Raw genomic sequence first — 25,965 nt, 5'->3', positions numbered from 1 at the left:
ATAGCCTGATGATCAGGGTTGCATTGTTACATCACATGTCGCTATACGGCATCTGACTGCTGTTCATACTGTCGCTTTAGATATTTCCTACTGTCATTATCCGACATCGTTGTCGTTTTGTCAATACCCATTTCTGTTAGTCAGGTGGCTGTTTAAATAGCTGTAATGAAAGACACGGAGGTATCATAATTGTCCTGTTCCATCTGTGCTGGTGACTTTAATTGCAGAAATCTGGGGCTACTTAGGAAACAAGATACTGGAAACATCTCTCTGCATGTGCGATTTGAAATGGTCCCGCCGCTGGTTCTATAAGCGCCGCATACAACGAATCAGTAAAGCCCACCTAGGTCTGTCAAACATCAGAAGTTGCAAAACGGGCCGCCCTCGTGATGGTGGCCAATAGACTGGAAACGTCGAAGATGCAAGACCATGGGCCATGAAGCATTCGCCCCAAACACTGCTGGGCCTGAAGGGTTCATCGAGGATATGCTTCTATAGACTTCACGGTACAGGTACAATCAGTGATCTGCCACAACCTACTCGGCGGCTTGTAATTAGCATCGATATTAGTTCACACTCGAGAAAATAGAACAGCTCATATTGGCGGTGCGATGGTCAGCCAGCGCCGTAGCAGCTGCTCATCTAGAGTTTGTGCTTCTTAAGATATGTGCCGTATAACCGTTGCCATGTTGATATGTCTACCAACGCTCGGCTATGTTAGATATAATGTGTTCATCTCTCGAGATGATTCTTATAAATGGCCTGCTATGCTATCAGGGAGCAATCAATCGAAAGATCATAAGTATAATCCCGCCTTTGGCCAGTCATACTTTCGAACACTATTAAGAACGTCGGATACAACCCGACCTTTTCAGTCTCAACTTCGCCTACGGACACATCACTGACAGCAGCTTAACATGGGACAGCATGTCTTCTCTGCCACCACCACCACGACATTTCTGCCAGTGGTTTCAGACACCAACTTCGACCCCGGGTTCCTTTCTTCTAAGATCGGTACTACATTTTATGTTAGGCTGGCCAACTACGGAGACATAGCGCGGAGCATCAGTCAAGTTTGTCAACAAGACGTTTGGCGACAGTGAGTCTATGAACTGTTAGGTGGATCATTGATAGCTCTTGCGCGTAGGAAAGCAGGGTAGTTGTAGCGCGCACGATTCGCCTGACCAACGTGGATCGATTCCCTCCTGGATAGTTCAAACATGCAACATTTAATGGGGGAACGCTTACGTCAGGCCCTGCAAGATCGATATTCACATCCGGATATAGCAAACATACACTCTCTATCTCGAAGGTCCAGGCCCACTCAGCTGGCGTCTGAGTCAACGAGGTGCGTTCCCCAGGAATAAAATTGCTATTCGCATTCGAGTAGATCGTGCTATAATTAGAATCCCATCAACTAGACAGCCGTCACCAATCAAATCAGGACGAGAGGAGGGTTATAAATTGGCAAGGATTCATTCGACTGCTTTGTATTCAACCACAATGTTTTCGAATGTGTCCTCGAGGATGGTGTCTTCGTTAACGAACCAGGGACACAGGTCGTATAGGCAATTTTTGCACTGACAGGAGTGTGGCCGCAGCCGGTATATAAAGCCCTCCAATCCTCTGTTGATCTCCCATGTTAGGTGATAGTCTAGGGGAATGCAGCGTGGGCAATCGACAATTTTTCTAAAAATGACTAGTCTAGGACAAAAGGAGGCGCCTAAGCAGTGGCACCATGATGTCGGCATCCTCCGCCGACCAAATCATCAAATATGGCTCAGAAACGCATGGTTACTGCATCACTTCTTAGTGCTTACAAGCATGGCTGCCTGCCTATCTATCCATATAAGCCCGTCATGCTCTATTGTAGAGAGCAAAAATGAACGTTGCCCGCTGGCGGAATTGAACCGCCGACTTTCGCATGACGCACGTGAACTTTACGAGTGCGACGCAATACCACTATGCCAAGCGGGCTACGATGGCAATATTCTGCTCGTGATCACTGTCAAGATGGCTCGCAATAGTCCGCCGAACATGCTTGCAAAAAAGTGGCAAAGCACGGCGTCCGGAATTGAGAAGGTTGGCCAAAAATGCAAAACATATAACAAGTGGGATTCCCTAGTCGTTACCGACCTGGGTACTAATCCAACCAAGGGATTATCTTCGAGGTTAGCGGAAGTCGAAATTGGACAATTCTGCAATCCAGTTTCCAGAAACGGATGCCATGCAACCTAGCCCACGCTAGTCCGATGGATCGCTCGGTAAAGATCTAGTTAACGGGTCTAAACTGTTCTATTAGTCTTGTCTTAGTCTATGCCTAGTATTTTTACGTTCTGTTCCCGTATACTCCTTTTTATACCTTTCCAAGGTTATCGTAAAATGTTTAACATGATATAAGTATAACGTTTAGTATAAGTGTCATCAGCCATGAGGGACATCACGCGGTTGACTTCCCACCTTGCTCTGGACTCAAGACTAGCTGTGGACGTGGTCGGCTCGGTGCTTTTTCCAAGCCACGAGCTTCGTGCCTCCGGTCATACATCGGCTGTAGTGGCCACAGTCCAAACACTGATAAGGATAAGATGGGGAATGCAGTTCAGACACATGACTGTCAGATAGTATTTTCGCCCGGTGAAAGCCAGGAATAACTGTGTACTGCCGAGATGGCATCAGTAATTATGGATACGTACCTGGCGTGGCTGCTTTGCCTCGGTTGATTGCTGTTAATGTCAACGAGCAAGACAACGTGACCTTTAAGATATAGAGATTCGTTTCCATGGGGTTATTTCAAGCCACTGTTGGAACCAAATCGGTACCGGATGCCATGCTTGGATGAACAGGACGAGGATCTCCGGCATGGAAGGAGGCAAGCCATCTCAACCCCTGATGATTTTGCCAGTGTGTGCGTCAGGAACCAATAACAGCTCTTACCGCAGACATGCAGTGAGCCTCAAGTTCTAGAGCCTGTAGGACGGTTACGGGGCAAAATATAAGCCTGCTTTGGTTGGGTAGACCGCCCTGCCTGCTTATTTTCCAGTGTTGGGGGTATAATTGGGCTGGTGAACCAGTGCAGCTTGTACCAAGTCCTACACGCTGATAAGATCGATTCAGCCTACTGTTAACGTCCAACTTGCACAACCCAATATATGTCTTATTTAGCAGATACATAATAGCTACCTAGCCACGTTTAATGTCGGGGTTCATGCCACGGGTCACGCTCATCGCCAATCACTTTAACAAGAATCGGCTTTAAACCTCCACCTGTTTTTGAAACGTTCCGGACAAGTCGCACGCTTATTGGTCATAGTGGGCCGGAAGGTTGACCGGAGGTATAGCTTTTACCCCACCAGCCCACCGAGGGCCCGGGATTTGAACACTTGGCCAATCAAGACGACTTGGACGCTCTGAAGGTATTTCACATCCTTACCAAATTCTACTGGGACATCGAGGTTCTTTGCTGCGTCATGTGGAATACGAAGAGCTGGTTAGAAATCAATCCAGTAGATTTCAGGCATTGCATTACGAATCCGTCATCTGCGCTAGAGCTAGATCCAGGGCCGGAGCCGGAGGCTTTCTATGGTTTCTACGGTCCCTCATGGGTTCTTTTGATAGTCTTGATTATTTTTTGTGACGATAAATAGCTTGAAATATCCCAGTTTGAAATTCGTCTAGATTTCAAAACCATCCACAAGCAACGAAAACTTCACTCATTCATTCTTGTTTCCTGCTGATTCAAATTTCGCAAGATCAAGATGGCATCGAAAATGAGACACTACCAGGCCATCTCAGCAGCAAAGAAGGCGCAGCAGCAGGACAGTATTCCCAAAGATTGGCGAATCCCTACAGAGAGGTTCCAGAATGCAAACAATGTCATGGATGTACCTCTTACCTGCGGGCTGTTAAACGAGACAGAATCCAGAATTACTTCTGACTACGATGCAACCGCACTTCTTGAAAAGCTGAAGGCTGGAGTCTGGTCGGCTGAGCAAGTAACCAGAGCATTTTGCAAAAGGGCTGCAATTGCCCAGCAGTTGGTCAGTTGGTGAAGCGCCTGTTGAAGAAGGATCGCTAATTTTGAACCCATGGCAGACGAATTGTCTGACAGAAATATTCTTCGACGATGCTATTGAACGAGCGAAGAAGCTTGACCAGGAATATGACCCGAAGTCTCGCGGAAAGCCCCTCCCGCCGCTATTTGGACTACCAATTTCACTCAAGGATAGTTTTCAAGTTTCCGGATACGACACGTCGACTGGGTTGGGTTGCTATGTGGATGAGCCAGCGGAGGGTAACAGCGCGCTTGCTGCCATGCTGATTGACCTGGGTGCGGTCCTCTATTGCAAGACCAATCTTCCCCAGTCAATCATGACTGGCGATAGTGACAATAATATTTTTGGAAGAACATTGAACCCTCGCAATAAATTGCTCACTGCAGGTGGAAGTACTGGAGGCGAAGGTGCCCTCCTCGCCCTTCGAGGCAGCATTCTCGGAGTTGGGACAGACATTGGTGGCAGCATCCGTGTCCCGTCAGTATGCAATGGCATATATGGATTCAGGCCTAGCGTAGGTTTGATTCCTCATGGTGGTGTACGAGACCTCACCCCGCCGGGGACAGATGGTGTCCGGTCGACAGTTGGGCCCATGGCGACCTCACTCCGGGATTGCGCTCTCTTTCTCAAGTCGATACTTCAAGCAGACCCCTGGAAGTATGACAGCACTTCGATCTCGATTCCGTGGGTGGATCTCAAACCCGCGCACAAGCTCCGGATCGGTGTTGCTCAAAATGACGGCGTCTATACTCCATCGCCGCCAGTTAGACGTGGTTTAAAGCAGGTTATCGATCTTCTAGGCGGCAACAACGACATTGAGATCATCCATATCAATCTGCCCGATGTCAAATCGCACTACCAAGACTTTATCGGCTACATGACCCTATCAGGAAGCGATGTGAGCCCTTCAGAGCCCTGACTTACTAGGTGTAGACTGACCGCAAAAGTACTATCGCGAACAGTTCGAGCGAACAGGGGAACCGGCCATCCCATCACTGACGGCATCCGGCCTTTTAACGGTGCCAGGAACGACGCTGCAGGGCCTTTTCAATTTGAATGACCGCCGAGCCGAGGCCGCGAAAACGTACCTCAAACTATTTCGCGACAATGATCTAGACGTGATTCTCATGCCTCCAGCACCGCATACGGCAGTTCCCCTGGACTGCTGGTCGAAAGTGGCATACACTAGCCTGTGGAACTATCTCGATTACCCGGCTATTGTGATTCCAGTGGACCAGGTGCAAGACATGGACATCGCTGACGATCTGAGCAACGCCGAATTCGGTCCAGATGATGAGCAGCTCTACAGTTTGTGTAGGTACCACCTTCTTCGCAATTTACTTAGCGTAGCTCAAGCTGACACATACCTCCAAAGATACCGGCTCGGAACAGTACAAAGGCGCACCGGTTTGTGTTCAGGTTGTAGGATACAGGCATAAGGATGAGGCTCTGATAAAGGCGGCAGCTATACTGGACTCGATCATAAACAAGATTTAGAGTGGCGATACATGCTAAAATGTGTTCTTCATACGAAATTCCACTCGATCTATTAGCTACTAAAACAAGTTGCATTAATAGAATCCAGCACAGGACATGGTTTGTAGATCGAATCAAACCAACGAGTCGTAAGATTCAGATCTCGCTCGTGCCAAACTCTCGACAAAAATGTCTTGGTTGCCTTTTGCAAAAACTGAGCGTAATGGTCGACGCAATCGTCCACACGCTCGAGCGTCTTGAGGCGTAGACTCTTATCTCGGACCTCAACGGCTGCGATGATGAATGGTAACGTCACAAATCGCATCGATCGCTTCGTGACTCGTTTTGCCATTTCAAGTTCCATCATAACTTCCTTTGACCATATTTCGGCCTGAGCGTCCTCCTGACCAAATGGGAATCGCAACCGGTGGCCCACTAGGAGCGCTCCCAAGCGGTATAACTTGGCTTGTGCAAGAACGTGGACGATTTCTGCGGAATCAAAGTGATCAATAAGTTGATCCAAGTGAGATGGCTGCCATGGCTCCACAATGCAATGGATGTCATCCAGCTGCTTTTGCAGGCCAGCCAGAATGCTCACGTCAGTTGTATTGAGAAGTGAATTGCTGATCACGCAAAGATCATGATAGTAGGGCAACAGAGGCAAACAGAGGCCAAGGCGACAGTCAATAGCAACAGAGGCTGGTACCCGAATCCTGAGTATCGGCTTTTGTCGATAAACAAGACAGTCCATGGTTTCTAACAAGATCAGAAAGCTCTCCCACGGATCTTTGTGTGCATCGGACACTGTTGTTCCCACGATTGGAGTTGTTGTGCCGAGACAGTGGCGACAAATGTCTGGAACTCCTACACCGATGGCTGAAGAAATCGAGAAAGCCAGTAAACCTCCTAGAGAATGGCATAGAACTGCGTCTTGTGAAGACAAAATAGGCAGCGAGCGTAATGCGTCCATGGCCTTTAATATGTAGCGGACACTGGAAGTCGTATCCGAATCCACTGCAGTGCCAGCTTGAAGTTGCTTTATTGTTATAGCACATGCAAGCAAAGCATCCTTGAGGGATGGCAGAGCAGTGGGCAGCTGGACAGACAACAACTGCTGCTGCCCAGCTTGAAAGCTTGAGCACGCAACATATTGATCCAGGCTTCCCGGCTGGCTTAGGAGAAACACTAACAACTCCTTCTCTTCTGGCTGAAGATTGGGAAGTATGTTTAAACATGCGTCAATGCTAGACTGTAATTGCGGCAGCTTTCTGCGTTTGCTCGACGTCATCCTGGCCACAAAGTCCGTATGATGTGCCCTCCTACCCACGGGCCGTACCGGCCGCACCGTTGAACAAACCAAACCCAGCCTGTCACACCGTGCACAGTGGGAGGACGTCGATGCGCGCTCGCATCGTTCTTTCAGCTCGTAGCATCTGTCGCATGCAGTCCTTAGTTTTGGTTTCCTAATTACAGATGCCTCCATACCGCTTAAAAAGGGTGGTGTCGAATATGGATGTACAAAAATTAAGATGACGAACGCGTTAACGGGCACAACTAATTCCCCTTGAAATAAAAGGTGACTTGTCTGCTTGTACGCTAATCGTGTTATTCTCCACTTTATCCGAAATTCACCTCGTCATTTAGTGTAAACTTATAATCACCATTTAAAATACTATATATTATCGTATTAACATTAATTGTATTATTTATAATTAAAATGTTGTTTATTAATAGAATTATATATTTAAAAAAGTATTCACATATGTTTAAAATAACTTAAAAGCTTTAATTACACGAATTATGTGGAATGGCTTCTCCATTCAATTCTCTCCGTACAGTTTGGGCGACAAATAGATCTATTCAGCGCTATCGTACGAAAGGAAGAAGGGATTCTTCCCATCGTACGCGATCTACAGATAGGGGTTTGGCCTATACGGCTGCAAGCTGCCGACAGCCACGGTGTGGCTGTAGTGGCTTGCCGTCAGTACGCCGGTAACTAGCTAGACTATATGGTCGTGCGAGACCGCGGATAACCATATTCCAACAAATTATATAATATTTCGGGCCCGTATATAATATGTTTCGAGGCCGACTTTGAAGAAAGTGCAACGATATTAAAGTATTCTCCCCGTAGGAGTCAATGAGTTAAGGTCGTAACCCCATCTGTGGCCAGTATACGCACGCCCCGTGGAGGCCGGCTAGGCGAGACGCGTACTAAAAGCAGGGAAAGGAAAGACGGAGAGGTGCATAGGATTGGCCAGTCCGTGAGGTCGAGTAAGCTCTTATATTGTGATACTCAAGAAGCTTTACGGGGCCCATGTCAATTATATACTTCTTTGTACCATTGCGCCTTACCATCTGCCCCTTTCAAGGGAGAGAGGAGGACTTTGCGAGCCATCTCTGTCACACGAATTATGGAACAGGGCGCTTGTATAGTTGCATCCAGCGCGGGGAGACGCATGGTGCGCATTTAGTAAGTTGCGAAGTAACCAATAAACTGGGCGGCGACATAATATATCATCTCAGAGTTCACTAGCATATCCAAGCTAAATTGAACGTGCCGAGATATGCGAAATTATAGCTGTTGGCACAAGATCTAGAGTCGAGGTTTGCTTTGTATGATATTTTGCATTTTTCGTAGAAAGTCACTGATCTAGAAGTGTACGTGTAATACGGTGTTACGAATACTCTGTCATCGGAGTGGTCACAACATAGAAGTACAACACACATACTATTAACAGTACTGATTATAAGCCCATATATAGGCAACACTAGTGAAAGTCAACATATAGAACCGTCGACTGCAACTACGTTAATTACTACTTTCTAATACCTGCTTGATGCAAGCAGAATGGTGACCGTTGTCCAAGAACCCTGAATAGAGCTGCGAAGGTGAGCTTAGCAAGTGACTAGATAGTCATGGGTTGTACCAAGGGTGTGAAGGGTTCTTCAGCTCGCGGTGATTTGCTTCATAGATGCCAGTCTGTGGTAGGATGAGTGGGTTTGACAGGTTACGGTCAGTGGCAAAGACCCGATTACAGAACCCAAATCTTCGAGTCTGGTATTCGACTCTGATCATAAAACCTAATGACATACTACCCAGAGGCCATCAAGTATCATGTTGTCGATGAGATGGAGGTTCACTTCCAGAAGCAGGACCTCGGAAATCCCATCCAGCGCAGCTTCGGAAGTATTGCATGTAATACTCCATTGAACAAATCAAGTCCATCCGCATTTGTAAAGAATGTAGGAGGTTGATACTAATCAACAACATAGTGCCTGCGGTGATGCATGTTCAATCGTTTCAAGCTAGATCATCGGCGGCCTCATTTTGGCAAAATACTCTTAATCGTCATTTGGTTTTAGGTATCAACAGACCTACCATGAAGCACTTGTCGGGAAAGTACGGAAGCAACTTCATCGATACCTGGTCTTCATTATGCGTAGCGCCATGACAGTTTATCGCGTTGCACGAAACTACGGTGCCTGGTTGGCTAATAGGCTTAGTACTCAATATCCTGCATGATAGACTTGACGGTAGGTTGGGTCTTTGACATGCAGCCTCATGCAACAGCGCCTATCCTAGCCGAGTTAGCATCATCTGCAAGACGATCACGACCGTTATGCCGTAATTTTATACTAACTCAAGTAGTGTGCTCAAGAAAAGGAGTTACGAGGCAGCCGGCACTCCATCTCTCTGATTCTACATATCCGGTCTACTGTCACTTAACGCACTCGTGTCACCTTCCTGTGTTCGGAAGCCCGATCTTGTACCGGAAGCTTTACCGGAAATTTGTTAAGCAGCGGGTTAGTTCCGGGTTAAGTTCCGAATAGCGAGGACAAAACGATGGGTGGACAAATAATGGGTACTGCTATTCGATTGTTCTATTAAAAGACGAACAGATCGAGACACGACAAACCCACGCTAGATGGTCCAAGGGCTTTCTCTATTTCCTATTTCCTATAAACCCGTACAGTTGCCAAGAAGTGCCCCCAATTCCCAAAAGTGCGGGAGCCCCAGGTTCGGGTTCATAACACATTTTCTTGGAATAATGAGGGGGAGGGGCATTTCTCAAATCGACGTGGAGATAGAAAAAGGGGATTGGATTTGTCTGATAGCGCTACGGGAATCGGGATAACTTGTGGCGACGTAATGATATGACCAGGATCTGCAGTGGTGGGACACCCGTTGATTACGTCCACGGTCCCATACATGGACAATGCAAACAATTGCTGATCGTTTGGCAAACGCTTTAATAACGGTCTAGGTTCTACAGGCAATTCGCGATTTCATTTATTGCCGATGTTCGCGCCTGAAGCTTAGACATTTTCAACTCTTGCTCGCATAATAGCGAGTCCCGTGTGATAATACTCTGCCATACTCTATGCCTAGTCCAAGCTTGGGTTATCTCGATGAACATGCGGCTTCCCACAAGTGTCATGTTTTAATCTATTCCGGCGACGAAGCACTCCCACTCATGCTTGAAAAATGCAAGATTGACCGGTTTCATCCGCTGGAAGCAGCCAATATTGAAGGCTTTGCATTTTCATTTCAAATCTAGGACACTTCATAGGATCAAGATCCACATGGTCGCATTTTGTTATGGAATCATCCACTGCTCTTGTTGTGCGTGACCCGATTTTCGCCGGGGCTGAACAAGGGGTCAAGCGCCAGTCCAGCAGCCTCGCGTTTCGCTGTTCGAGGATCAAGTCTCGGATTAGCGGACTGTTCACCTCCACGACCGGGCAAGACCTGAAGCGGAGCGGACGATTGCCTAAACGACGATAGCTTGCATGCTCACCTTGGGCTCAAGCCCTGAGTTTCATTGCTGCATTTCTCACCTTGAACTTTACAAAGAGATGGTGCCTCGGCACGCGAACAGTACGACTGGGGGCTGGTCAAATCGCCGTCGGGGATTTATACTGTCAAGCTACCACAGTACAAAGTGCCACAACTACAGTAGATCGACTACCTGTACGGGGCCAAACAGGGATGACGCAAAACAGAATCTACGGGAACCTCGGGACGCGGATTCTTCTCGATTGCATCACAAAATCCGCATCGTGTTTCGAAGGCTCGAACACACGCCGACACAGGGACAATGCCGCTAGTATGCGCTACTGCTGTACCTAAAAGGAGCCTGCTGACTCGTCAAGAATGACAACTAGCCTCGTCAGGGTATGGCTCACGAGTTACAACTTACAACGTCGAACATGACCGACGCCTTGGTCCTCAGCACTGATTGGCCACTCCACAATTCCCTATTGTGGAGTGGCTCGTCGTCAATTGGAGGCGGAGCCGTCTGAACCTTTCCTGGGGTGCGGCAACGCAAGCCGGGAAAGGGAACACGTCCGTATCGGTGGCTTCTCGCCGTAAATGAATGACCAGCAATTACATAACGATTGAGCGTGTGATGCTGATGCCGTCCTCATGTTTGACTAACAGATACCAGCTTCGAGAACTTACATGGCTTTCGCCGGCTTTGGCATGAAAGCATGTGAGAAGTAGGAATCGGAATACGGATCTTTGTCTGGGTCCCCTGCCTGATAACTGTTTTTCCTGGGGCTGCCAAGATTACCGTGTGGGCACCTTGGCGGAGAAGTTATGGAGACACGCATTCCAGTTTCGTACTTGGACATGACATGGCAACTAGTACTGTAGATGCAAACGCCCATCTTTTAGGTCCGCCTGTCAGGTACCTATGTACCGGTCGCATTGTGTTCACACCCTGCCGGTCTAACCTACACGATCTGATCGCGTGTGAAAGATCTCCATGAAATATATTAGTCCCTGGTCCCCCACTGGCCCGCTGCCACCAGCTCGGGCGGTCTCATTCCCCAGAAACTTTCTTGCAACATATTTCACGTGCCTAGAATCGATGATCCAGTCGAACAAGACTGTGTTATGGGTGCGAGAGTTCAACTTTCCTAGACTACGGCAGAAAGTTTCCACATAGACAACCCAGCTATTGCCGCAGACATCCTCGAACCCGCACAATTCAGTTATAGCGTGAAGTCCGCGACTACCTGGGAGTTGTACCTCACCAATCGAGCTGACCAGCGATACCTTTGACGAAATCTGAAGGGAAACACAGTCACCAGGAACCTGATTGCCGATTACGGTGTCATTCAAAATTATTCTTTTTGCATATCCCGAGCTTGACCAGCTTATCTTCGTTGCTAGTACGCCAGGATGGCGCAAGACGATTCGAGCGTCCGCTCGCCCGAGCCACAGGACGCCAATTCACCATCGAGAGGAGATAGCACCCAATCGCCTGCGTCAACAGAGGACAAGAGCAATTCGACGTCAAAGAAGCGAACAGCCTCCGAATCAGATCCCAACGGAGCGCCAAAAATCACAAAACGACGAGCCGCACGTGCTTGCGTATCCTGCCGTGCACGCAAGGTGCGGTGCGATGTTGTAGAGGGAGCCCCTTGTGGCAATTGCAGATGGGATAATGTCGAATGCATCGTGCAGGAAAGCCGCCGACGCAAGTGAGTACAAGAGCGTTTCCTACATGTTTTATTGTTTCTTGCATAAATCGCACGGTTGCGATTGAAACCCAAGTATACGTTTTGAATGCGTCATCCTCAAAGCAAAAGACATGTCTGATGCACCTCCAAATTCTCCAACTGTTCGGGACCCCCCCCAGTCTAACCTTGTCGGTACTTTGTAGGAAGAGCGTCTTCAACAGCAACCACAACCACAACCCCAGTGCAGCAGGTCAAAATCCTGTCCATCAAAAGGCCGAGGCACACAAACTTCACTTGGCGAGCAACCCTGTTCTCATCAGCCCAGCTACGGAACTGCGCCGCCAAAGCGAAGTGTCTATTGCAACGACCAACGGCGACGAAACGACCAATTCGGTTGGTCGACAACCCAGCCAAGCTAATCTCTTGGATGCCGGTTTGGAGGGTCACGTTCCGCATCTCATATGTAAGCTTTGACGATCCTCCGGCCCCACGCGCTTTCACATGTCAGAAGCCACAGCTACCCATGAGTTGTCAAGCAACAAACCGTCAGTCACTTGATGAAGTCATACTGACCATGCAATTTTTCATGTGCTACAGATCAGCAATCAGCCAGCCTACATTCAGACCCATTGTTACTGGCTCAATTACAAGTCGGGAACGGTGGATCTAGATATCCAAGTATATGGCCTAATTTGAACGACGCGAGCCAAAACGGCGCTGCATTCGGCGAGGCCAAGACTGCTCACTTTTTGAGCTCGCTGGAGGAACCAGATGCGTCATCATATCTTCCTGCTTTCATCCGGCCTCTGCCAGCCAAGATCGCTGCCGAAGATGTGAGCTACCTGCACATGAAGGGGGCCCTTACGCTACCCAGCCTCACCTTGCAGAATGCGCTGTTGCGATCTTTTCTCGAATATGTCCACCCGTATATGCCCATGTTGGACTTGCATGATTTTTTGGGCGCTATCAACTCAGCCGACGGCCTCAACGGACAGATCAGTTTGTTCTTATATCATGCTGTCATGTTTGCCAGCACTGCCTATGTTGACGTCAAGTACCTGAAGGAGGCAGGATACGCAAACAGAAAAGCCGCCCGGAAGGCCTATTTCCAGAAAACCAGGGTAAGTGACGCTCCAACATGCCATCGCTAGCTGTGCTAATAGCGATAGCTTTTGTATGACTTCGATTACGAAAGTGATCGGCTTATCCTCGTCCAATCATTACTACTCATGACTTACTGGTATGAGACGCCCGATGACCAAAAAGACACATGGCATTGGATGGGTGTTGCCATTTCATTGGCTCATACCATCGGGCTGCACCGCAATCCCGCCAACACCAGCATGTCACCGCGGAAACAAAAGTTGTGGAAGAGGATATGGTGGTCCTGTTTCATGCGTGATCGTTTGATTGCACTAGGCATGCGAAGACCGACCAGGATAAAAGACGAAGACTTCGATGTGCCATTGCTGGAGGAAAGCGACTTCGAGATTGGGCCTCTTGCAGATGACGTTCAAGTCATTACCCATGACTGCACCCTGGCTCGGGATGTCCTGATGCAACAACAACTCGCATCAATGTGCGTTGCCAAGGCGAAGCTTTGTTTGTGTATCAGCCAAATGCTAAAGGCGCAATATTCTGTCCTTGTGCGAGACTCGGAACGAGCAGAGAACACCACGAACAGTACCATGATGCTCCATCCCAAAAAGCAGCTCGATAACCTCGAGACTGTCACAGAATGTGACTTGTCGCTCATGGCTTGGGCTGAACAACTACCAGCTTGCTGTCAGTACCGTGGATTGACGGCTATGGATGTCAAGGATGGTCACAAGACAATTGCCGTTCAACGCAACTTGCTGCACATGGTATACTATACCACAATATCAGCATTGCATCGACCGCAATTCCTTCACGCTTCTCCTCTACACGCCCCGACAACTTCTCGACAAGCTCAGGAGATGTCCCGGATGAAGGTTCGGGATGCTGCCTCTCAAATCACTCGTATGGCTGCCGAAATGCACCATCTTAAGCTCGAGAGATTCTTGCCGACCACTGGTGTCACTGTCATTCTCCCGGCAATGATTATTCATCTGCTCGAGATGAAGAACCCGTTACCCCACGCCCGCGATAAGGCAGTCCGCGGATTCCGCCAGTGCATGAAGGTCATGGAGAGACTGCGCGACATCTACTCAGCTGCTGACTATGCGGTCGCCTTCTTGGATGCTGCGTTACGTAAGGCGGCCATTGACATCCAGGCTTCTCACAGTGCCCAGATGGGCGCCGAGCTTGAAAAGAATGCCATCTTTGCACTCCCCCTTATACCATCAGAGAAGATGGCCACTCCACCACCCGAGAACGCACCGTATATGACACAGCCAGAGGCCGATAGGCTCGGTGCCAACCCCAACATGTATGTCACAACCTCAGACCTGGCGGCTGGCAATTCGCCGCCGCAAACCGAAAAGGATGGCCTCACGCCCACTGCAAGCGACTCGAGCGATGCGGGGGCACCGGCTCCGATGGACCTGGACCTTGATTTCACCCAACACCAGCAGGATGAATTCGACTGGAACGCCCTGACAGGTACAAACATCGATTTCGACCAGTGGCTGCACTTTCCCGCTGAAGGGGGCAAGAAGAACAACGCGGCGCCAAACGCCACGGCTGTTGCTCCCGCCACGACGGCAGAGCCAAATGATAGTTTTATGAATCTGTTGGTGGATACTGGCAGCGCGGGCGATGTATTCGTTTCTTAAACTTTGGTATGGGCTGGGATATAAAGAAAGGTCTTATGGCAACCGTTCTCTATCGGGTTCATACTGTTTTCTTTCTTGGGATATGATGATGACATGGCGTTTGAGAAGGATATAAAAGTGTTTGGGAGGGGGTTAGGATACGAAGTCCCGCGAGTAACCGGAAGCAGCGACTTTCGAGATGAAAGCGAGGAGTACATATACCCACGAGCAGGATAACGGGATTGACGGTGCTAGATATACATCATAGCATTTAGGATAATGGCCCGGCTATGTTAAATATAAATATGAGAAGAAACGTGCTTAAGTTTCCAAAGTCCAATACTGATTGCTGGTCAAATTAATAGACATGAGCAGGTTATGTTCTAGCCCCATTGGCATCGAGCTCAAGTTTATAATACAAAGCACGTTACGGGTACAACCCCAGCTTTTCTTTCATTGGTCCGGAGTTTGTAGGTGGGCTTCGGCGGCAGCATGCTCGGCCGCAACCTCTCCCTCCAACATGTCCACAGCCTGCTCCAGACGAGCAAGCGCCTCGTCTCTTTCCTTCTGTTCTTGTTCCTCTTTATGGAACTCCTTCCACTCATCCTCGGAGACGTGAAGCCACTGCGACACGATGCTCGTCAGCGCCCAGAGCTCGCCTGAAATCAACAACCTTATTATCTCGATGCCGAATATGTTTCCGAAGTTCCGCCAACACAAGCCGTCCAGGAGACTCATCTGGTACATGTTGGCTGTGGGGAGGCCGCGTCTGCGAGCGAATGCCCGAGCCGTCGCCCGGGTGGCAAGGGTATCAAAGGGCGCACATAGGATGTACGTGACGAAGTTGGTCAAGATATCTGTGGCAAGTACAGCCGGCAAATTAGTGAGCGGGTTAACCATATACACTGGCTGGTCCGGAGGCGGCTGCCGTCCTTCTCCCGCAAAGCTAGGACGCAGCTCTGCGGACCAGACGCCCGCTGGCTGCTCATTAGATTCGCTTGTGTCAACGTCGAAGCTGATGAGTGTCGGATTGACCATATCGGCATCTTCTTCGTCGGTGCCGTAGTCTTGATCACCACCTCGGCTAGAAAACGTGCTTTGTCTCCTGATGGCGCCGAACGGGATTCCATTATCGGTGTTTGCCCCCTGGCCTTCCAGAGCTTGCAGAGTAGGGACGTCTCGCTCTGGGCTCCTACCGTGTCGTATCTCGTGGTCGGCATCTCCAAGGGTGGGGGATTCAGGGACGGTGTGCCATTCATCCTCTTCTATTGTCCGTCTTGGCTCGATCGGCAACGGTCTTAGCACATAGTGCTCATTCTTAGAAGGCTTTGGCAGCTGTGCGTGTACGTGTGGCCACAGGTTGATGTGAACATAATTCCAAATGCGACCGCAAAGGAAGAATGCGGCATACGGAGCCATGTTGACAGCAAGATGGCTGATCCAGCCTCCAATGGACGCGGCACTCAACTTGTCAATGGGTGGCGGGGCGGGTAGGGGAGATTTCTCGGTGAAGGGAATGAAGAACTTGGGCCCGGGAAGCCACTTCGAGCTTGGTATCAACCCAAGTCTCTGCATAGTCAGAAACAAGTGGAGATGGAATTGGCACCATCCGAGAGCGACTCTCAACAATGGCTTGTCGAGTACCCAGTCGACTGACAAGCGCGTCCAGTGAATGACATGCATGACCACAAAGGATGGTAGTCCAACAAGCATCAACTGGTTCAGGGAACGTCGCTCGCGTTCGTATTCCCATAGACGCTTGAACTCTACATTGGAGTATGGCCTGTAGAGCTTTGTGAAAGTCAGCGTGTGTGGTTTCCAAGGGGTTGACAATGAGAGGTTCAAAATACCATGATTCTTTGCCGCACGCCATGGACACCCCATATGCCGAGGACACCAAGCGTCCGTCCAATATTGAGCAAGTTTCTGCCGGCTCCCGACTCGTATGCTTGATGGTCCCTGGCCATGACAAGTTCGAGCGAATCGCTTGAGTTCTCTGGCTCCGCCACACCAATGACTTCCATTACTTCATTGTGAGCACGGATGACGTTCTTGGTCCTCTGCCTAGTCTCTGGGTTTATGACACGACCTTTCTCATCATATTGCCGTTCGGGCTCATGAGGATCATCTTGACCCGTACCCTCTACGACGTCATCGTAGGGTGAGCGGCCCTGGGTATGAATGTAAGCGACACGGTGCAGTGAGTTGAGAGATCAAGTTTGCGTGTACCAATGCCTGGGAAGTCAAGGGCCCGAGCCTGCCCATGCTAAAGAAGTGCCCCGAAGGCGCACATGGACATGAGGGGGCTAAGATAGGTTGCTGCAGCCAAGGGCGGGTCTTTTCAAGTCCTCAAGAACTCTTGCACACGTCGGGAGGTCAAGATGCCGGGATTGGAGTTGACAAGCGAGTGGTGCTAAGTCATCGTTTCCGCTGTATCTCGAGCAGAGGTCGATGTCTTGATTGAGCTTGATGATGGATTGAACGCAATGAGACGCCAAGTTGGACTGGACTAACCTTAGGCTGGACTAACCTAGGTTAGCCTCGGGAGGGAAACTATGCAAGTGCACCCAGGCAAGCAAGCTAAGTTACGCCAGACGCCTGCTACGCTGGTACCTACAGTACAGGCTGGGGCCCTCTGCCTCCCCACCAACGGAGCACCTGCAAAGCATCAACAGGGGTCTTGAGAGCCCTGGAGCATGACAACCGCCCGCCATGTACGCGGCCCTTCTGCCCTTTACGCTACGCTACGCGACGCTACAATACGCTGTGATCCGATAAGATAAGCAAAAAAATTCCAGAAAGTCGCATCCGCATCCCGCCTGCGTAAAGTCTTTGGTAGCTTCGCCCGTGCAAGTGGGAGAATTCGAGCAAGTCGTCTGCACCACATTCTGACTGTTCGTCTTTTCATTTCCCATCATGGCTAGCAAGTCGCCTTTCAAGACCACCTTCGAGGCGACCGAGGTCATCAGACCTATCTTTACTGGAGGTGCGATCGGCCTAGACAATGGCGCCCGCATCCTCGCGACTACCTTGGGCGAGGATGTCATCTTCACTGATGTGAAGACCGGACAGCATCTTGGAAAAGTCGAGGGCGATGGCGAGCAAATTTCAACCCTGACAATCACCCCGTCTGGGTCACATCTCATTGTGTGCTCCCGCTCGCTGTCCATGCGCATATACTCTCTGAAGTCCACCGACGCCACCGACGCCATCACCCATCAACTACTGAGGACCCTCAAGCCTCATGCGACCCCTGTTATGGTCCTTGCCGTGGACCGCACCGGAACCTTGGTCGCCACTGGAGGAACCGACGGCGGCATAAAGGTCTGGGATATCGCTGGCGGCTACGTTACTCACACATTCCGGGGACCGAGTGTGCTCGTGTCTGCTCTGCACTTCTTTGAAGTTGCGGCAAGCGCGAAAAAGACATCCGAAGCCAACGGTGCGAAAGAAGACAACAAGAAGAGAAGGAAGTCGAGGACAGCGGCAGATGAGCCCGACGAGGACCAGTCCGTGACTGCCAGATTCCGCCTTGCTTCCGGAAGCCAGGATGGAAAGATTCGTGTGTGGGACTTGCAGAAGCGAAATGTTGTGGCCAACCTGGAATCCCACGTCTCGGATGTCCAAGGCTTGGACTACTCGTCTGAACAAGACGTCTTGGTATCAGCTAGTCGTGACAAGACAATCATCTGGTGGGATGTGAGGTCCTGGAAAGTCCGCAAGGTTGTGCCAAGTTTCGAGCTGGTTGAAGCCGTAGGTTTCGTCGCCGGAGGGAGCATCACATACACCGCAGGATCCAACGGATGCCTTCGGTATTGGAACACGGAAACCGGTCGAGAACTCACCAGAGAGCAAGATGCCAAGGCCGAGCCCGAAGCATTCGTCCGTGCCATCTCAAGACCTGAATTACCTTTCATAGTTTGTGTTCAGGTTGACCACACTTTGACCATGTATGACATCCCCACCAAAGAAACAGCCACACAAGCACCGGAACCCTTCAAGAGGATATCCGGAACGCACGATGAAATCATCGACCTACGGTATCTCCTACCTGATTCGTCCATGATGGCATTGGCCACAAACTCGGAAGATATACGGTTGGTTTCCGTCACGGAGCCTGGGTCTGGGGCTTTGGTTTCCTCCGAGTACTTCGGGCAAGATATCGCGCTTCTAAAAGGTCACGAGGAGATTATCATCTCACTGGATGTGGACTGGTCAGGACACTGGGTTGCCACAGGAGCTAAGGACAATACTGCACGCGTGTGGCGTATCGATCCTGCCAACAACTCTTATACCTGTCACGCTGTTTTCTCTGGACATGCTGAATCAATTGGAGCTGTTGCACTACCTAGGACCAGGCCGCAAGAGGGATCAAAAGCGTTTGCCGACCCTCTGAACCACCCCCCGGCCTTCCTGATAACTGGCTCACAAGATCAAACTATCAAGAAATGGGAGATCCCTCGGGAACCGCAGGATGCGACGAACAAGGGCTTACGAGCTGCATACACCCGCAAGTCACACGACAAAGACATCAATGCTATTGACGTGGACCCACTGTCAAAGCTGTTCGCCTCTGCCTCCCAAGACAAGACCGTGAAAATCTGGGATTTGCAAGAGGGCGAAGTTCAGGGCATTCTTCGTGGCCATCGCCGAGGCGTTTGGTCAGTCAGCTTTGCGCCTTCGAATACTCCCATCATTCAAGGTGAACAAGGCCCTGTCGCCGGGAAGGGGGCGATTGTCACTGGAAGTGGTGATAAGACCGTCAAGCTGTGGAGTCTTAACGACTATACATGCCTGAGGACGTTTGAGGGTCATACCAACAGCGTTCTCAAAGTTATTTGGCTGAATATTCCGTCAAATGAAGACCGCGGGAAGAAGCCCACTCTGTTCGCTAGCGCGGCTGGAGATGGTCTTGTGAAGGTTTGGGATGCCAATAGTGGCGAGGCTGAGTGCACTCTGGACAACCACGAAGATCGGGTTTGGGCGCTAGCAGTTCAACCACAAACCAACATGATCGTGTCGGGAAGCGGAGATTCGACCGTCACGTTCTGGAAGGACACTTCCTCGGAAACGCAAGTCGCCGCGAGCCAGGAGCAATTAAAGCTGATCGAGCAGGAACAAGAACTCCAGAATCACATCCATCATGGTTCTTATCGAGAAGCGATCGTGCTAGCACTGCAGCTCAACCACCCGGGCCGCCTGCTATCGCTTTTTACCAATGTCATCAACTCAAAGACACCAGAGTCAGGCAGCTTGACCGGCCTGTTGGCTGTAGACAAGGTTCTTGCTAACTTGTCAGACGAGCAGCTCTTCATGCTACTTTTGAGGTTGCGTGACTGGAACACAAACGCGAGGACCGCGCCTATAGCGCAGCGTATTCTATGGACGCTCGTGAGGAGCTATCCCGCATCCAAGTTCTCTAATTTATCCGTCAAGGGAGCACGTGGGCAAAAGAGCTTGAAGGAGGTTCTGAATGCGCTAAAAGTATATACCGAGAGACACTACAAGAGGATGGAGGAATTGGTAGACGAAAGCTACCTGGTTGAGTATACCCTGCAAGAGATGGATAGTCTTGCACCTAGCTTAGGTGGTATGGCCATTGCGGATGGCGCGGATGGCGACGTTATTATGGCGACATAGATTTCCTGGTCACCGAGTTAAGCGCACCATTCGAATCAATGCCAATGCACTACGCGAAAATTCTCCCTACGCTTTTCTCACTTCCACGTGGCAAAGCAATGAAAACCAGGCCAGGTGAAGCCTCAGACGTCTATACTCTCATGAGCCCCTTCCGAACTCCTCAATAAACATCGGTCAATGATGGGACGAACACCAGTTGCTGCCAAGAGAAAACCCACTTGTAGTGGTACAATTCTCCTTAAGCGCAGTCAAGGATTGGGTACGGCTTATGGTGAAATTTTAATCAGGAGTGGTGTTGGCCCGTACTGGTTTTGACTTAGTGGAGTTGGAATCACCCCTGGCTCCTGGTTCATCTCTTATTGACTGGTGGAAAACACCATGACCGGGGCCTTCGCACTGGAGCCAAGAAAATTCCGGCGGTCCAACGGAGCTGCACCCCAGATTCCCAAAAGGGGAATAGATGCCGGCAGATGCGCAGCCACATGCACAGGATCATACAAATTGACTTAAAAACTCCCTGATGTATGTCTGGGTGACGATCGTCACTATATAATCAACTTAGTCGTTCGCTTCTCACATTGCCATTCGCACAGGCCGGTCCTTATTTTTAAGCTTATACCAGATCCTGAACTATATGCCCGCATCTTCTATATTTCCAATCATGAAATTCGCAACTCCACTACTGGCCCTGGCGCTGAGTGCCTTCCAAGCCACGGCCTCGCCTACTCCTGTCGATAAAGAACTGGCCGCCCGGGCCACACCAACTCTTTACCTATGCGGTGACAGCACCATGGCCAAGAACGGTGCCAATGACGGTGACACGGACGGTTGGGGTCAATATATTAACAAATATGTGTCCATCACAACCGTCAATAACGCCATTGGTGGCCGGTCTGCACGATCGTACTGGGACGAGGGCCGCTTTGCATCCACAGCCGCATCAGTCACATCTGGTGACATCGTCGTCATCGAGTTCGGCCACAACGATGGCGGTTCGCCCGAATCAAGCGACAACGGACGCTCCGACTGCCCCGGCTCCGGCACTGAGACATGCGTGTCGGACTCCACGGGCGCGACTGTCTACACCTTTGTCTTCTACGTCATACAGGCCGCCAAGCTGATGACAGCCAAGGGTGCCACCGTCATCCTGTCGTCGCAGACGCCGAACAACCTCTGGGAGACTGGCTCGTACGTTTACTCGGCTCCGCGCTTCGTCGGTTATCAAAAGACGGCGCAGCAGGCCATCGGCAGCTCCAGCGTCACCTTCGTCGACCACTTCCAGGCCGTCGCCAACACATACGCCAAGCTCGGCAACACGGCCACCAACGCCCTCTACCCCAATGACCACACGCACACGAGCCCTACGGGCGCGGATCTGAGTGCTCAGGCCTTTGCGGAGGCGATCAATACGGCGATGAACGGGACCACATCTTTGAAGAGTTACCTCAAGAGCGGTAACCCAACCCCGTACCGCTTGATGTAAAAGAAGAGAGGAACCACTAGGTTCATGGGACTGGGACTGAGCGTTGGTTCGGTGAAAGCGAGGAGTTCGATTCTACCATGTCTATATTCTTTTTTTTATTCTCTTGCACAAGCATTGTGCAGAGGCCTTATTGTTTGTACATAACATTTACTGGTACATATGAAGGTACATCCATTTATTATTCCCGTTCAATGCCACCGTTGTGCTGTAGCATGTGTAAAAAGGCCCGGCGGTGTCGTTGGTGGGAACACGAGCTTTGTTGTGTTCATGCTGGGTTTGGGTGTGCCAAAATTGTACCACCATGCTTGCTTGAGGTTTGCGCCTTTAACCATAAATTCCAAGGCCAGGTCCCTTGAACAGCCGGCTCTTCCATGACTTCTTTGTGCTTCCCTCTGGCTTCTCCTTGTTGGCGGATTCTGTGTTTTTGAGATCCCAGTCGGTGCCCATGTGTGCATAACCGCATCGCTCACCGACTGGCCTTGTTGGCAACGAACTCCGCTCTGATGCCGCCGATGTCGTTGTCGTTTGCGCTTGTTCCTTTTGTGAAGACATTGTTTTGAGGTTGTCACAGGTACTCGAAAGTGAAGTATACAGATATGATTGAGTATATTTAAATGTTGATAGTTGTTAAGACCACTATAACATTGGGATTTCCAGGCGGGACCTATGCATGTAAACACCCAGGTTTATTAATCCCGTAGGTTGTGGAGAAGGTTGAGTCTCAGCGGCGCAGTTTGACCAGCTGATCAGTGTGCTTCCACTATGACGTATCGACAAGAGCGATCTGTAATCCTTCGGTCCCCTCAGCCTTCAGCTTATGCATTGAAAGCCACGCGCTTGTCTGAAAAGGTAAAGATATGCGGTACGGTGTGCCGGATAACCTACAGTGCCTTTATATAGGTTTTTACGAGAAGCCATGAGTATAAATCTTTATACGAGCAACCCAACCTGTGGCAAGTGGCGCGTACAAAAGATCTCATTAGTTCCCATACAGTATTCTGATTATATAATATAGTATAATCTCAAAAATTGTTTACGTCAGTAGGTGCCTTGTTTAAAACAACTGTAGCATATGGGATAAAATGGGGTCATATGATCAAATCAGTCGATGTCCAAGTCTATGAGACTTTTCCGAATCTCTGCTCTATGGCTTGCTGTGGACAGAAGAGTTCGCATAGTCGTTCTTTAAATCACCGAGACATCCTTGGCTCTTTTTATTCTATATGATGTGGCTGTTCCCACTTAGTGTTTCCATATCACCACGAAATCCCAGAAACTCTCTACTTTGTAATAGTCTTGTAAAGGTGAAAATATCATGCCAACAGTTGAATGAGCATATAAGTTTGGGCTCTTCCATCTGTCACCTTTGCAGATGCGTCGCTCCGTTTTGGAATATAAAATATCAGTAATCGGACAAGTCAGAGTTGGGACGCAGATGCTGCTTAACAGTTATCAGTGCACTCGTCTTTGCAGCCTTGCTGGCGCCTGCCATGGTCTCATTGCATCTTCAGAACAACGGGAAGACATCAGGCCTCCAAATCTTCCAGCGTGTGCTTTTCTAACCACTTCTTCATAACGAAAGATGTAGCAGCCGGTTGGTCATGTGGGCTCATGTGCCCGGCCTCGTCAACATTGACGATCGCTAGTCGGTCGTGCCATTTAAAATTTCCTCTGGCAATTTCCTCAGCACTGTCGTCGTGCAAGGTCCATGCTCTCAACGCCTGCGTCTTGAATCGAGCTTGCCCGCTCCAAGATACCGAGTTTAAAACTTCAGTCATGCCTTCCCAATTACTGGATGCTTATCAGTAGGGTTTCGTCAAGTTCCACACAAGAACACCTACATGCCAATGTCGTTCATGCCGTTGATCACCAGAACCGACGTTTGTTTCACATCCAAGATCTTAGCGACCTCTCTGGTCGTGGGCACATACGTTTCCGTCGTGTTGGACCACTTCTCGTTGAACTCCCAAGCGACAGAACTGAATACGAATTCGCTTGGCAGTTCCAATGCCCTTTTAACGATGTCCAGGTTGAGAAATGCATCAACCTGCGTCATTCCTAGGTAACAATTGCATTAGACTTTGGGTTCGACATGGCTGTGATGGCTGATTAGAACTCACCTTGGCCGCCACAGAGAGGAGGTTCGTCGCACACCCGTCTGTCGTCGTAGGGGTTCCAACCTCCGGCAATGACCGTCTGGTAAAATTGTGTCCATATGTGGTCGCAAACTTCGAAAGCCGCCCAACATGTATCGCCGTCGTTTGTCGCGAGGCACAGCTTCGCGCTTTTTTCGCAGCTGGGATAAAACTGCTCCATCTCCTCGCAGGCTGTCGCATTGAACTGTCGTCCGTTGCGAACGAGTGGTCCTGGAACACACAAATGCTCATAGGCTCCCAAAACAAGTAGATTCCAATCAATAAATGGATCTACGAGGATCAGAGACGCGATCTTCCGTCGGAGCATTGCAGTATACGATGGGCCATAATGACCGCCGTATGACTCAGCCGTAATGTGAATTGGTCGGTTTTCGAGCTCCGGGAAAACCTCCTCCACAAACGTATCGAGGAAGCGCGAAAAGTCTACCCCGGCCTCAGCAAGGTCTCTTGCCCATAGTTCGCTGTCGTTGGTCGCAGACAGACCAACACCGACTGGTTGACTGAAACTTGGGTAAGCTGCCCAACAATCTCACCTCACGTTAGGCACAATCACTTACTCTATGAAGACTACATTGGCGAATTCGGTCCAGCTGTACTCGTTCCTCCTGGTACCGGTCCCATTGTCGTTCACGCTACAGGGGCCGACCTCGAAAAGTGCACCAAGCATGGAGGAAGCGCCAGGTCCGCTGCATCTCTACGTCAGCCTATACCCCGTAACAGCCAATGATGGGAACACTCGCCCATTCATCCAAAGTACTAGTGGCGCATTCTCGGGATCATGGCGACTCTCGAAGTACCCTGAAAGGTTAACATCTGTGCATCTCGTTACGGAACAGCGCTTACAGTAGAACAGGTTCCTGTCCTTTCCTACCCGAACCGTACCCGTCCATTGAGCAGATCCTGCGTCGCATAGGCTGTCGTTTTGGCGAACGCGACTGAAACCCGGCGACGAGGTGGACGGCGGAGCGGTTGCGAATCCTCCTGTCAAGGGCTGTTGGTAAGGGACCGCGCCCGCTACCTGCGAACTGACAAAAAGCGAGGCCGCAAGGTGTAAATACTTGTGGAAAACCATGGCTTCCAACGAGACGCTCGCGATCAAATGCGCGGGTGTGTTGCTGGAATAGATGAGGTACGCGAATGCTATCAATTCAAGTACGAGATGCGATTGACAGTCACGTATGAGTCGGATTGCTTTCTATTATTATCGGCGTTCGGCATTGAACAGGGTTAGCTATACCCCGTCGGGAGTAAAGCTTGGCGGCTATGGGGCATGCTTCGAAGAACTTGTTAAGATTATACTCTTATAAGCATGAGATCATTAGCAACGCATATAATGTCTCTCTATTTACAAAGAAACGAGACACTCGAGAGAAGCAGAAGAAGGAAAGGGTGAAAGAAACAACTCATTTACTTTAATTGACTCAAAGCTGGGATGTCTTAACATAACAGGAACAAAACCACTTTCGATTCAACAGGGGATTATATGTACGGTATGGGTTGGAATCCTGCCGTTGGCGTTCCTCATTGTGCTCAGACCGACACGGTGTCGTGGGTGGTTCAATAGTCTCAGTGCTCTCCGTATGATTCGAACTATCATTCTGGTCAGTGAATTTGACGCTCTTCAGTATTGACTGTGACGTTGTCCCTGTTACAGGCTTCATTGAAAATCAGAATTGGCATTGAGTGATCAGACCTTGTGCAAAAGCCTATAACGTTATTCACATGCATAGCGACGGTTGTTGCCTCATGCAATAATACGGTTGGTCGAAGTTAATCAGCCAAACAAACATCTTTCCTTGGCAGGCCTATGTGTAATCTCTTGTTCAAGCAGCAAACCCAGCTTGTGAAAGCCTTTTTAGTAACATGGAGAGCTCTAGTCCAGAAGTATCATTGCGAACAGTGACTATCAACCCTATGTAGCTCCCAATCTTGGTTTCAATATCTCCACT

General features: G+C 49.7%; 7 protein-coding genes and 1 non-coding gene across 8 annotated transcripts; 4 read left to right on the top strand and 4 right to left on the bottom strand.

The window, feature by feature from the left end:
- Positions 1–1,890: 1,890 nt before the first annotated feature.
- Positions 1,891–1,977, bottom strand: BKA67DRAFT_t73. The gene has a single exon. It is a non-coding gene; the product is annotated as a tRNA-Thr (tRNA).
- A 1,778-nt stretch (positions 1,978–3,755) lies between these two features.
- On the top strand, positions 3,756–5,549 carry BKA67DRAFT_657035 (putative fatty-acid amide hydrolase; the record flags this gene model as incomplete). Its single annotated transcript, XM_046107048.1, has 4 exons — positions 3,756–4,037; positions 4,093–4,950; positions 5,000–5,366; positions 5,428–5,549. The coding sequence occupies 4 exons, from the start codon at positions 3,756–3,758 to the stop codon at positions 5,547–5,549; spliced, it is 1,629 nt and encodes a 542-aa protein (XP_045959340.1).
- A 52-nt stretch (positions 5,550–5,601) lies between these two features.
- Positions 5,602–7,011, bottom strand: BKA67DRAFT_591630 (uncharacterized protein; the record flags this gene model as incomplete). The annotated part of the gene is made up of 1 exon (XM_046104742.1): positions 5,602–7,011. The coding sequence occupies one exon, from the start codon at positions 7,009–7,011 to the stop codon at positions 5,602–5,604; it is 1,410 nt and encodes a 469-aa protein (XP_045959339.1).
- Positions 7,012–11,463: 4,452 nt separating this feature from the next.
- On the top strand, positions 11,464–14,974 carry BKA67DRAFT_225547 (fungal-specific transcription factor domain-containing protein). Its single transcript, XM_046095590.1, has 4 exons — positions 11,464–12,023; positions 12,206–12,465; positions 12,600–13,123; positions 13,172–14,974. The coding sequence occupies exons 1-4, from the start codon at positions 11,722–11,724 to the stop codon at positions 14,756–14,758; spliced, it is 2,673 nt and encodes an 890-aa protein (XP_045959338.1). The 5' UTR covers positions 11,464–11,721; the 3' UTR covers positions 14,759–14,974.
- An 89-nt stretch (positions 14,975–15,063) lies between these two features.
- BKA67DRAFT_559411 (uncharacterized protein) lies at positions 15,064–17,247 on the bottom strand. The gene is made up of 3 exons (XM_046102395.1): positions 16,967–17,247; positions 16,588–16,908; positions 15,064–16,528 (listed from the first exon to the last, which is right to left on the bottom strand). Exons 1-3 carry the CDS (start codon positions 17,000–17,002, stop codon positions 15,191–15,193), a joined length of 1,695 nt encoding a protein of 564 aa, XP_045959337.1. The 5' UTR covers positions 17,003–17,247; the 3' UTR covers positions 15,064–15,190.
- Positions 17,248–17,653: 406 nt separating this feature from the next.
- On the top strand, positions 17,654–20,377 carry BKA67DRAFT_591628 (WD40-repeat-containing domain protein; the record flags this gene model as incomplete). The annotated part of the gene is made up of 1 exon (XM_046104741.1): positions 17,654–20,377. The coding sequence occupies one exon, from the start codon at positions 17,654–17,656 to the stop codon at positions 20,375–20,377; it is 2,724 nt and encodes a 907-aa protein (XP_045959336.1).
- Positions 20,378–21,038: 661 nt separating this feature from the next.
- Positions 21,039–21,860, top strand: BKA67DRAFT_657030 (SGNH hydrolase-type esterase domain-containing protein; the record flags this gene model as incomplete). The annotated part of the gene is made up of 1 exon (XM_046107047.1): positions 21,039–21,860. One exon carries the CDS (start codon positions 21,039–21,041, stop codon positions 21,858–21,860), a length of 822 nt encoding a protein of 273 aa, XP_045959335.1.
- A 1,161-nt stretch (positions 21,861–23,021) lies between these two features.
- On the bottom strand, positions 23,022–25,175 carry BKA67DRAFT_559407 (carboxypeptidase Y). Its single transcript, XM_046102394.1, has 6 exons — positions 24,860–25,175; positions 24,757–24,814; positions 24,574–24,702; positions 23,981–24,516; positions 23,702–23,918; positions 23,022–23,651 (listed from the first exon to the last, which is right to left on the bottom strand). Exons 1-6 carry the CDS (start codon positions 25,086–25,088, stop codon positions 23,387–23,389), a joined length of 1,434 nt encoding a protein of 477 aa, XP_045959334.1. The 5' UTR covers positions 25,089–25,175; the 3' UTR covers positions 23,022–23,386.
- Between the last annotated feature and the right edge of the window lie 790 nt (positions 25,176–25,965).

The sequence above is a fragment of the Truncatella angustata genome, assembly GCF_020726525.1.
Source record: "Truncatella angustata strain MPI-SDFR-AT-0073 chromosome Unknown BKA67scaffold_3, whole genome shotgun sequence".
Taxonomy (NCBI): Eukaryota; Fungi; Ascomycota; class Sordariomycetes; order Amphisphaeriales; family Sporocadaceae; genus Truncatella; species Truncatella angustata.
This window is presented reverse-complemented; position numbering and strand designations above follow the sequence as displayed.